This window comes from Herpailurus yagouaroundi, unplaced genomic scaffold, assembly GCF_014898765.1.
Source record: "Herpailurus yagouaroundi ecotype Mexico unplaced genomic scaffold, PumYag 29, whole genome shotgun sequence".
In the NCBI taxonomy this organism is placed as follows: domain Eukaryota; kingdom Metazoa; phylum Chordata; class Mammalia; order Carnivora; family Felidae; genus Herpailurus; species Herpailurus yagouaroundi.
This window is the reverse complement of record NW_024412377.1, coordinates 52,338,700-52,352,228: the sequence shown is the minus strand read 5'-3', so window position 1 is coordinate 52,352,228 and position 13,529 is coordinate 52,338,700. Positions and strand designations below refer to the sequence as shown.

At 36.3% G+C, this 13,529-nt stretch overlaps 1 protein-coding gene across 3 annotated transcripts in view; it reads left to right on the top strand.

The window, feature by feature from the left end:
* GABRB2 (gamma-aminobutyric acid type A receptor subunit beta2) overlaps positions 1-10,230 on the top strand; it is a 250,599-nt gene extending 240,369 nt beyond the window's left edge. For all 3 annotated transcript variants that reach the window (XM_040443934.1, XM_040443951.1, XM_040443941.1), the window contains one exon: positions 4,172-10,230. In XM_040443934.1, the coding sequence (XP_040299868.1) occupies positions 4,172-4,519 (348 nt within the window). In that variant the 3' untranslated portion in view covers positions 4,520-10,230. The remainder of the gene's footprint in view (positions 1-4,171) is intronic.
* The last annotated feature ends 3,299 nt before the right edge of the window (positions 10,231-13,529 follow it).

Below are 13,529 nucleotides of genomic sequence, written 5' to 3'. Positions count from 1 at the left end.
TTATGTATTGTAACAAAAACATAGTGTTTATATGAAGCATTGTTCTCAGCACTTTACAGAAGTCACTAATCAAAGCAAAATTTAAATAATCTGATGAATTCAAAGCTCTGGTTTGTTTATATAGTCGATGGCATTTAAAAAAATGGCCATGGAAGATCAAATGTATGCATTTAATGAATATTTATTGCTTTTTAAAAGCAAGAACAGTTATGATTTTTTTGAGTGCTTGCTATGTGCAAAGCTGGGCTAAGTGGTTTGCATGTGCTGTCTTATTTAATCCTCTCAAACAACTCTAGAGACTGGTGTTTCTCCCACTTTACGTATAAGAAATGAACTCAGAGAGGTTGAATGATTTGCCCATGGAATCAAAACTAGTGAATGGCTCAACCCAAAGTCAAAATGTGGATTGTCTGAGTCCAGAATTAGAACTTGGAAACACTGCACTATATTTCCACTTCTAAAAGAAAACAGTATGCTTCCAGGTGTTGATCGGGCTACTATTCAAAACAGACAAACAAACAAACAAAAAATTCTTAGAACTGGTGATTCCACAGCAAGTTGGGTAAACAAACAGATGCTGTGGCGTAGTGTCAAGGGAGGGATGCAGCTAATTTCTGAGGAGGCGAGTAAACAAGGTTGGCATTATCTGGGAGGCTTTATGGAGAACGTGAGAAAACTGGCCCTTCAAGGACAAGATGGGGTAATCAGAGCAGTGTCTCAGGGCTTCCCTTGAATGTGCAGCCTAATAAACTGCAACCCGCTTGAGCTGCCTCCTCCATGTCACCATTAATTGGGAAATAAATTGGAAATGAAGGCAGCTGTACTTTATACCTCTCCACTTTACAGCTCCATAGCTAAGGGTAAGAGTTTTCTGGGAAAAAAAGATTGTTTTTCTTTTCATTGTTTTGTATTTTAATTGAAGCTAATTTATACCTTGACTATTAATGACCTTAATTAAGACTCTGCAGGCAGTCAAAGTTTGGGGTTCAACTATCCTAATATAGCACAACACTGAGGAGTCACACTTTATAAGCTGATGCAGATGTCCAACCTGTCTCACCTACCGCAACCAACCGCAGCCTCAGCCTGATTAGATCTTCAGCAGTGGCAAGATGATTAGGCTTACCTACGGAAAGTTCATCACTCATGTCTATTCCACATCCACTGTGAGGGCAGGATACTTTTTTTAGGCATGGCTATTTGCTGTGTTTTCTCAGCCCGCTAGCACCTTTATGTTTCCCACTGCATTTGTAGCCTGTCGTGACAATCACCTTGCATAGCACTTCTGCTTCCCAAGTTCTTCCTGCATAGTCAGTTGATCTCCCAAAACTTTATTCTTAACAGTTGAAGAAAACTAGCTTGGGATGGATTAAATCACTGTTCCAAGGTTAGAAATAAGAAACAGGGCAACCAGTAGTCCAGTCTTTTCACTTCAAGTCCATTTTGTTTTCTGGAGGCTGTTATTGCCACGGGGACCAGCAGCCGTGCTGTCTTCTTCACCACTGTGGCTACAACACCTGGCACAGCGCCAGACACACACTAGTGCCTGTTATGTATATTTTGTAAATTTTTGATTAAAAATAAATTATAAAGCTTCAAGAATTATCTAACAAATCTTGGGTTTCATAAATAACACAACAGAAACCCACTAAAATCAGATGAATTATCCAACTTAGAACAAGTTGCCATACTAAGAGTCCACTGTTCTCATTATTTTTATAATGCTTGTTATTATTGATCTGTATTCTTACCTCAGCCAAGTCTGATGTATATAACTGTTCTTAACATAGTTGCTCAATAGAAAAACAAATATCCTGGTGCTTAAAGAGGGGGAGACTGCTGAACAACTGTCATGTGTAGCGGCCAAAGGAATTTTGCTAAGCAGTTATTTTCTAGGTAGTTAAAAGAGCAAACAACCCAGAGCAGAAGGGAAAATAACAACACTCTCTGAAATAATGAAGAGTGATATGTTCCCCCACTTCTATCCGCTTTACTTTCCTTGAGTGTTGTAAAGTCACACTTCTCTCCCCCAAGCTTTGTGCTCTAATGATCAAACTCCATCACTTAGTAACTGTGTGACTTTGTGACATTTGATGATGCCTTCACTTTATAACCTAGGAATGAATTCCTTTTTCAAAAAGATGGTCGTGAGCATTCAGTTAGACAGTTTCTGCAAAGCCCTGGTACATGAGACATGACTTTAAACATTTGTTTTCTTCCCTAGGGCCATTGAATCCATCACTAAAGCCATTACCTGGCCCTTCCTTGAGAGAAGTGTTTCTAAATTCATTGGGTTTCATTTCCAAATCTTATAAACTTTAAATATTAATCTTAAGAAAATATATTTGTTTAATATGTCCACTAAGTAAAATACTACCATATACCAAACCTACAGAAAATCTAATCAGCGGGCAGAGATTAATTGGTCAATTACTAGGTTCTAGCATATTTTATAGGTTCTGTTTCTCAAAATATTTTAGATTTGAATTTAAAATACAGGGTCATTAAACCACATTTGAAAGCTAATTGTTACTATATAATCTTAGCAACCTTCTTTTTGCCTTCTGCATAATTCATGAAGCTCAGACCATTTTATCTTCCAATTAAGTGTTTGGTTATATCCCTTGCTTCCATATATCATCAGTATCTACTATTGATCATTTTTATTTTATTTTATATTTCAACAACTTTACCGGCAATTGGTATATCATGATTCTCCATCAAAATAAATGTACTCTGTTATTAATAATAATGTGTTGCAACTAGGTTTTATTATCTGTAGCAATTGAAGGCTCTTAAAAATAAGACACACAAATCTTCCCTTCTTAATAAAACAAAAAAACATTATCACAGTCATTTGATATTTGGGCATCATGGTGTCAGTATTCATTCTTTCCTTTTAGCTTTGCCAAGAAGCTAAAATCATCCAAGAGATAAAAGAGGTCACCATATCTACAGGACACCCTCCTACTCCCTGGGCTCAGAATTCAACTTAATACAGCCAACTTTGGGCTCACTCACTTCTTGAATCCTGCCTCCTTCCATTCCTTCTCAGGTCAATCCCTCACCCCACTGACCCTTCCACCATGCACAGTTTTGCCCAGCTGTTAATTTTCAAGTCACTTGTTCTGAATTCTATTGTATTTTGGCAAGTCACATGATGCCTGAATTTCTATTGTTCAAAACTCTTCTTTTATCCTATTTATATTGATATTGCAAATTTAGGGTGATATCTCATAATCATGGGTGTTAAGAAACAATTAAGTGAAGTTATAGGAAAAGGTTTCTGGTATATGTAGCAAGTGCTTAACAAATGTTATCTACTGGTTTTAGTTCTAGTTTTAGCATGAATTAATCTATAATTAGGCTACTATCATGAGCATAACTCAGTAATTAATCCCTTAATACTATTTCATACCTAGCACAGCTTAATTTTGTATTTATTCATATCAGAACTGTAAGTTCTTTAAAGAGTGCCACGCCTTCTATTTCTCTGTATGCCCTAAGTGGTAGTAGCAGCAGTCTATTATATCATTACCTTATTAAAGAAGTGCTCTAAGGTTGGATTATTATACCATTTAATAGATGAAGAAACTGAAACTAGCATAGTTTATAGTGATGGAGGCACCATTCACATTAGGAATTCACCCAAGTTCACTTAGATAGTAAGTGGCAGAACCAGGATATGCACCCAGACACATGGATCCCAAACCCACATACCCAGCTGGTATGTCCCTCTTTCTCCCTCATCTCTTGAGTGGCCACTTTGAAACAACTTGGTAATTGCAATGCTTTTTAAAAGAAGATCATTAGAATGGCAAACATCAGAGTGCCTCTGATTTTTGAGCATCAAAAATAAACCCATTAGAAGATATTTGTGATATAGTTAAAATGTGAGACACTAGCCTTGATCAAGCTACATTCTCATCTCAGTTCATAGCCTGATGATCCTCAGTGATCTCAAATGGCTCTAAATGATGTACTGATTTTGGTTTAGTCAGATGATGAGCAATATCTGTTTGTCTGTTATCCTTCTTAGATAATGTAGCCTCAAAGCCGGTTCTCTTAACACTCTGATAAATATTACCTAGATCACATATCCTAGCACCTTGCATAATTAGGAGCAATAAAGGCTTACTGTTTTATCTTATTCGATTCTTCTCCCTTGCAGATGGACCCACATGAGAACATCTTACTGAGCACTCTTGAGATAAAAAACGAAATGGCCACATCTGAGGCTGTGATGGGACTTGGAGACCCCAGGAGCACAATGTTGGCCTATGATGCCTCCAGCATCCAATATCGGAAAGCCGGGTTACCCAGGCATAGTTTTGGCCGAAATGCTCTTGAGCGACATGTGGCACAAAAGAAAAGCCGCCTGCGGAGACGTGCCTCCCAACTGAAAATCACCATCCCCGACTTGACTGATGTGAATGCCATAGATCGGTGGTCCCGCATATTCTTCCCAGTGGTTTTTTCCTTCTTCAACATCGTCTATTGGCTTTATTATGTGAACTAAAACATAGCCTCCCATGGGAAGCAAGGACTAGATTCCTCCTCAAACCAGTTGTACAGCCTGACGTAGGACTTGGAAAACACATCAATCCAGGACAAAAGTGATGCTAAAATACCTTAGTTGCTGGCCTATCCTGTGGTCCATTTCATACCATTTGGGTTGCTTCTGCTAAGTAATGAATACACTAAGGTCCTTGTGGTTTTCCAGTTAAAATGCAAGTGATTTGTATACATGCTGGCAAGACTGTCTGAGTGTTCCACTTTATCTGCTGATGCAGCCTATATAGAGGGCAATTATTTAGAAGATATTCTGAGAGGGCTCAGTAGCATTGCCAGTCATTTTGCTGAGAAGTGGTCATATCCAGATACTCCCCATCTTCATTTCTAAGGTTGGCATGCTGTTGAGATGGCACTGTGTTTATGAAACATCTGCAATGCCATGCAAACATACTTACTGAAGATGACCTATGCCTGTCTTAAGGTGATAATGGTGTGTCATGGGAAGATAGTTCCCACTGGATTCTAGAAGGTTCTCATGTAGTTCAAACAGGATAGGCAGAGTGAAGACAGAGACTTGGTAACAAATTTGGCCAGTCTCTGCTTGAGCACAGGGAGTCAACTCTGATGTCTTCCATTTTGACATTTCTAGAAACTGGGGACTACTAAACATTATCATGCGTGGTGGCCAAGAAATGTTTCTAAAAAGCTATTTCTTGTTGGTTAAAATAGAGTTAATAATCCAGAGAAGAGTGGAAAATCCAGAAACAAATGTTGTAACAAAATTAAAGCAAGCGAGCAGCATGACCCTTACCAGCCCCACACAACATCTGGTCCATACATATTTTGTATAATGGCAAAAGGTCAGTGAGAGAGATTTTTTCCCCCACTTCACAGGCTTTTGACAGCACACCTAAAGAGGTTTTTATAGTTTATCTAATCAAAAGACAACCACAAAATAGAAAAGCTAGCAAAATTAGAAGTGTCTTAGATGCAGGTTAGATTGGGAGTCATTCAAATATACTAATATAGAGCACAGATAAAGCTAGGAGACAGGTTGATTTTCTCAGACAATGTCAGCTGTCTCTACAACATTTCCCTTAAGTTTATTTCTGAATTTAATAGGGTATTTCAAAAGAAGGATTTGTTCATTTCTTTAAAGGATTAATGGTCCTTTGCCAGCTTTTCTTGTTTCTGAAATCCTGATTATATTCTTAGGAGACAAAGCAAGGCTTTGAAGAGATTGATTGAACTACATTTCCTTATGTGCAATGACATTCACCTTTGTATTTTTCATAGCAAACAATACTTAAAGGGTTATGTGCACAAGTAGAGTTAGTTTGTGGGTTTGTTGGATTTGACTTTTTAAGGGTGCTTTCATTGTATATGTTGCGATCGGCTGGATCAAAGAAAACATGAAAAGTAGTGTAGAATAGGATAACAACAAAGCCACATTAACATGATGAATGTTATGAGCCTCAATTGATATTACAGAAAAATATATAACTGATCAGCAGGCATGATGTATTGCTTTTATTCATTTTTTAAATTATGTCAGTGTGCTTCTTTCTATAATAATTGGACATATGCATTCATATGTGAGACAGTAAAGAGAATAAGCTAATATATTTTATTTCTATCAATGTGAGGTCCATATTTTGCTTTTCTTGGAGAAAATAGTGAATTGCTAATTTCTCCTTAAAGTTTGATTTGATTGAATGTTTTCTTAGAGGATGACTTTGCTATTTCTATTTTAAAGACAAGAAACACTTATTTTCAAAGTAACATCCCTAATTGTGCATAGTAGGCAAGGCCAGTATTTGCCTGTGGATAAAATGTATGTTTTTTCCCCCTGATAATTCAGCAGCTTGGAATATGACAGAGTCCTGCTGCCCTCCTATTCCAACTATCAGACAGAGAGGGGAAAAAAAAAAAAAGGTTTAGCATTCAGCTTTCTAAATTCTGTGCTCCAAGATGGGAGGTATTTTTTTTTTCCTTCACCAGCAAAGGGAACTCTGGCCTTTATTTTTTGATTATACATTTGAACACTTCTGAGTATGATCTTTGGGCAGAATCCAACCAAGTTTCTGCCCATGGGCTCAGAGTAAAAATTTCTCAATTTTCTCCAGGTACATGCTTTCACCTAGGCAATCATTTTGGGGCACACACTAATAAAAGTGCCTGCCTGTCCCTTTTCGCCAGGGGTTAAAGTTTGAGTAGCATATATCAGGAAGGAGCATATCGATAACTCAGGTGCACAACTCCAAAATGCCATCCTAGAAAGGTTTTCTAGAGACAACTCAGAGCCCAAGTCTAGCAGTGGGCTCTTATTTGCAATTATCATAAAAGCCATAAAAATCCTTGATATTGTCATTTATGGTTACAACAAAATTTCAATGTCCAGGGAAGTCAACATGGTAATCTAGATCAAAGTGAGAGAAGAAACTTTGCAGCATGAGCCTCAAAAGCGTATGACCAAGGATTCATTTCTGTTCACAGTGATAAGAAGAAACCAGAAAAAGGAGAAAGATGGGAGCTTCAAACAGATGCCCTAGAACGAAATCCACATATTGGCATTCAATAACCACGTAGGTAGAAACAAATGACTCATCCTGCCCAGAGACAACAGTAGATGTAGATTTTATTTTTAACTATATTTTTACTGTAGTTGAATTGGACTGTAGTCACCAAACTGGGGGTGGGTTAGGGAGGGGTGCTAGATCTCATAACTCTATGAAAACCAGTCAGCTTGGTATCCAGTGGTTAAATTTAAGGACCACAAAAATGTGTTTTGGCAATTCTGATATGGTATTAGTATCACTTTATACATACATATATATATATATATATATATATATATATATATATATATATATATAGTTTTCCTTTTGATTATGAAACAGCCAGATAGCCAGCAATTAAGGTGTTTTTCATCTTTGTGAAATTCATAGGCAAATTCTGACTCTAAAATGCACAGTCTAAATGAAATCTTTGATCTCAATCTGTATATATATATTGTACATGACTGCTAGTAGGTATGAAATGCATTTTCAGAATTGAAAACTCATGCAACATAATCATGTGTTTGCATAAGGAATGTTACAATTCTTTCTACTGCAATTTAACAACAGGGGAAAATACTTAAGCAGTGCCATCTAGACCTTTTATCTTCTCATGTCTTCAAAAGCAGTGCTAAGTAAAAATAATAATAATAATAATAATAAAAATGGTTTATGAACCAAAAGACTTTACATTCTAGTATTAGGAACACAAAAAGTCTGTCAGCTTATAAAAGCACAACACATAGAGAAAGTTCAGTGGAATGCAGTGGGAAAATGAATCATGTTCATTTTAAGCAAGACCTGCATTAAATTGGCAACTAACACAATTTCCATTTTCTGTAGGTAACTGTGTTCCAGTCTTATGACTAAGTTCATACTAAACAACAAAAACAGCGAAACAATCAACAACAGGTCTTACAACATATCTACATGTATATATGTGTATATATAGATCCATGTAAACATAAATACATATATATGCATTCATATGTTGGAAAACAAAAGGAATAAGCTAATATGTTTTATTTCCTTCATTTAACCAATGTATGAGTATTTTTAATTGGCAACCAACAAATCAACCTATTGAAACTAATAATACAGGGTACTGAGCATTTCTCTATCAGCAGATCAATGCCTACAGTTCTTATGAACCATTGCACAGTTTGACACTACAATAGTACTGTACCTCAGAACATCGGGAATTAACTAGTTCTCACATTGCTTGTCTACTTGCTCTCTTTTTCAAGAAAACAAATAACATTGTCTATTGGTGATTTAAAAACAAAGTCTTAAAACAGAAAATGAAAAAAAAATCCTCCTTGAAGGAGGAAAAAAAAATAATAACCCCACCATGTTGGTTAGGGCAAATACTCTCAACTGTAGCAATCATGCCATTTTGCTAAGTGTACAGAGTCCATGTAATGTGAGCAACCATAACTTTCACTGAGCGTGTGTAAATATTAAAACAGATTTCTTAAATATTTTTAACTTCTAATTTGTATTTTATGGTAAGGCAATGTGCTAATTCTGTTTATGGCTTATGTTTATGTGTTATAATATTATGTAAATAATTCAACATGCTGTAAATGAATAGTCAATAGATACAAATAATTGTTTAATTCTTTTTCTTAATTTTTATTTATTTTTTACTAAGTACAGTTACTGCAGTGCCCCAGCAGAGTAATTTAAACACCCTTTTGCATAAATGGTTTGGGATCCCAGACAGAAGGGTTTCAATTTGCTATCACAGACATACACACATACACACTCACACACTCTCTCACACACACACACACACACACACACTCACACTCACACTCTCACTTTCCGCTCTCTCACTTCCACTCTCATCCCCTTTATGGGAAATGCTGTAGTGTTTATGTAGTCAATGTAACAGCCAAGAGATAGCCTTAGAAATGGAAATGGGAAAAGCAGAAATGATCATCGATAACTTGATAGATTTTTTTATATGTCAGAGTTCAAGACACCAAAGGTTGTAACTTAAATCTCAATTTTAAAAGAGTAAAAGTTTATATTGATGGCACTACAGGAAATAAAAGTGCTTATTATTCATACCTGTTCCAGAAATTTATTACACATAATACACATGAGACTTTTTTTTAATAATAGCATTTTGTCTTTAGATAGTATTATTCCTTTTAACCAAAGACTCCAGAATTATTAAAAAACAAAAAAAAAAGGAAAGAAAAAAGGAAAAATAGGGGAAAATAAAAAAAAAAGACTGCTTCACACCAAAGGTTTAAAAAATATTTTCCAAATACGCTAGGAACATTGTAAAAACTAGTAAGGAGCCAACAGAATGCTAACTAAGATACTGCCGTAAAGAAATCATTTAAGAAAAAAAAAGCAGCAACACCCTTAAAATTTTATTACTTAAAAATTGAAATGAATTTCTGTAGATATATGCAAAAATTCTAACATCAGATTTTAATTTGCTTTGAAAAGTTCTTTTGTGATAAAGATAAATATGATCCAATATGATGACAAACAAAACTTTGTGTTTTTTAACTTTCAAAACCAAATGTCTCTCTCCTGTCAAATGTCCACTAATCTGATGCCCATTTGTGTGTCTTTGTACCACCAGAAGCAAGCTGACAGTTCCATCAGCTTGTATCTTTTTCCTTTTCAGTTCAGTAATTTGAGTTAAACCATGGTCATTTTAAACATAATTATTTCAAACGAAGTTGCAAATGATTTAAATTCCATAGCATTTAAAAAATTTTATTTGCATGGGTGTTTAAATAGTTCTGTTATGAATATTGTCCCTGCACAGTTCTGAATTGTCCTTTTATAAAAAGTGATATTCTAGTTTCTTCACAATGTAGTGATTATCAGCCTTACTAATTACCTTGTAGCCTTTCTTAATATGCACATAATGCACATTTTCCAATGGCTAGAAAATGCAAAACACAAGTGGATATCATTGCATCTATTTTCATGTCTTTCTAAAAAACAGGACTACTAAAATCTCTGGGATACATGAGATAGTAACAAATGAGGATTATAAATGAGTAGCACATAAGAATTATTTTCTTGAATTTAAACTTATTACAGCCAGTTTCAGCATGTAAATATATAATAATGTTGGCTAGTGTGTAATTCTTGAACTAAGAAATATAAATAAAACTTAAAAGAATGTGTTGTGGTTTCATTGGGTTCAGTGTGCGTGTGTGTGTGTGTGTGTGTGTGTGTGTGTGTGTGTGTAGTTTATTAGTATGAGTTAGATTGTTGAATCCTGGCTTTGTGAAAAGCAATGGAAAGCTTCAAACTTGGGACCTGCTGTTGGGCAGATTTGAGTTGGAGCTCAAACTTGTCACATATTAGGCATTTGACTACGCAGCTACTTAATCCATCTAACTCTGTTTTCTTATCTGTAAAGCAAAGATATAATTGCACCTCCCTCATAGGGCTGTTGTAAAGATGGAATATAATAACCCATTAGAAGTCCTTGACACCTTGCATGGTAAGTGGTATGTAAACAGTAGATACTATTGTTGTTGCTTTTGTTAATTTTCATCATTACTATAATAGCACATATATCACAAATTGTATTATGCCTAAAACTTCACAATAATTATTAAATGTTCTCTTAGGATAGATATTTTATATCAAGGATAATTAATTTAAAAATTGGCTTTACTCATGAAAATATGCTAAACATTATGCATTCATTTAACATTGAACGTATATCTGATGAAGACATTGTGCTAAGCTCTTTGCAAATTTAATACTCATTTAGTCCTTACCATATTCCTCAAGTAAAAGAAACTCGAGATCAGAAAGAGGGAGTACCTTGCCTGTGAGACTGGAAGAACTTGGATTCCTACCCAGGTTGGTCTCATCTTCAAATCCTTGTAAGCTCTTTCCACTTCAGCATTAAAAGCAACCGGACTTACTTAATTCACATTCATTTTGGTCATTTCTCAAGAAACATTTGCTGAGAGTCTGCCTTCTGCCATATGTAGTACTAGTACTGGAAATGTACAGGTTGAGCACACAAAGCCCCTGCCCTATGGGATTATTTGGCACCACTCAAACATGTAGGAACTCTCTTAAGGCCAGCAACTCATTTGGTGATAAGCTTCGTGACTTTCACCCCTCATGACTTTAGAATGTCCAAGCAGCACCTGATAGACACTATCTGTGAGGGAGGCAGCCTGTCAGGACATTATTGTCCAATACATTCAGGATTAAAAGGAGCTATTGCTATCAAAGAATGAACATCACTGAAAAGACCCAATTATGGGATGAGCGAAGAACCAGTTCTTCTCAGCTTACACTATAAATTGCAAATTATGTAAACCTACAAATGCAAAATACGTGCATTTTCAGTTGACACCCTTCATGCTAAGTTTCAGCATTCTGTCCAGCAGAGAGAACAGAAGTCAGCTCCAGTACAGGAACACGTTCAAATAACTGGTGGGGTGTGTGTGTGTGTGCACGCACACGTGTGCACGCACAGAAACTTATGTAGGTGGGATGGTGAGAGAGCCAATAGGAAATGACACCATAGGTGCAATTCATGGTCAATAACTTAGCTCTGGAATTGGAAAGCCCCAAACACCTTCCCTCAGATGTGCTGATCAATTCATAATTGGTAAATTCCCCTACTCATACTCCAACTAGTATAATTTCTTCTAAAAACACTTCAGATATCCTCACTCTCTTCTGATATTTGTTCTAATTCTGAAATATCATATATCATTTTTTTCCATGCAGAATATCCCTCTGAGCCATTCCACCCCTAGAATAATAACAGGTTAGTAAGAAAATCTCTCAGAGATATCAATAGGCATAATAAGTCCATAATCTTTTATTTCCTAAGGCAGACAGCAGCAAGATAATGTAAATACATTCTTATCCCCATGTGATACAATGTGTAATGTGACAGAGCATTAGCCAAATGTGCAGCCCTCTTCCACCCTACCCACCATAGTATCACCCTACCATATGGACTAGAACCAAAGAATAATCATGAAATGGTCAATTCCAGAAAAGCCCAGAATGATTAGGCTTCTTTGGTAGATCTCCTTATCAATGTGTTTATTTGTTCATATTCTGATGCATTCTTTTGTTTGGTTCTAGTGGCCAGCTAGTACATTAGTATTCATTCATATATTTACTTTTTCACTTCAGAGATTTTTATTGGAAACAAAAGGAAAAGCTCCTGGGACATACTAAGAGACAATGCTTAGTGTCCCACTAATACTGAGGAAAATGAATGTCTTTGAGGGTAAGGAGAGAGGAAAAAAATTCTCTCAGATTGGGAAGAAGGATACCTGGTTACATGGAAGTAGAGATTTGCACACTATTCAGTGGTGGTAACCTGAGGAAATGGTGGACCTCAGAGCAAATTGTGTAATGAAGTTTGGGAAACCTGCCCCTGGCGTTGCCCCAGACATGCTACAAATGACAGACTCTTGTGATCACAGTGAAAGCATCACACAGGCTGGAGCATCTCAGTAGAAAAGAAAAAAAAAGCTTCTGTCTTTCTGCAGCAGTATAATGCTGCTAGGTAGCTTCATTTAAAAAGTTAGATTCATCACTACATTCCCATCTGAGACCTAGTGGGTACTTGGTCCCTCAACCCCACAAAGTGGTATGAGAGACAACAGGATGGATTTAATGTTAGATCAGCAATATACTATTTCTAGGATTAGATGTGCAAAGGAAGTGGGCATAACTTGTTTCCGTTCTGAAAGAAAGCTAACAAGAGATCTAAGGTTTGGCTAGAGGATTAATATATCTCACACCCTATGTTTTAGAAACTCAAATGTGTATACAGGGCTTAATAGGAAGGGTAAAATAGTAATATACACTTGGCACAAAACAATAGGGAGTGGTGGGGGCTGTGGATAACTAGGGAGGACAAGCTCTACCTAAAAGCAGTTACTATTAAGCCCCATCCAATGGTTGCCTTGAGGGATTGCAACCCTGGGGTTGCCAGATGAGTCTTAGAATTCAAGAAAACCCCAAAGCACTGCATCTTTTATTTTCTGGACAGTTACAGTATGGTCAGAGAGACACTGAAACATTCATCTTTCCTATGCCAAAAATCCCATCCTGATGTTCTAGATCTGTAATCCCAGGAAAGAGCATATTACAAGATCTATGAGAGTATTTTCATATGAAGCAAGCTTCTATGCTATTATAATTGTGACAAGATCTCTTTTCTTCACTTTCCTGGAGGCCGACACCTTATAAATGAAATTTTTTATGCTCTCTCAAAATAAAGATATATAAACTTTTTTTATATTATAAAGTATACAGAATTGCAACAGAGGTTTTCACAATGTGAACATGTGATTGACTACTTTTAAGTCACTCTCTTTGAAGCTCAGTGTCTCTTTTCCCTATGCAGTGACTCAGAAGTCCCTTATCTCCCAACACTTCCTGGATCCATCCAGCAGTAGTGAACTTGACTAGGAACAACAC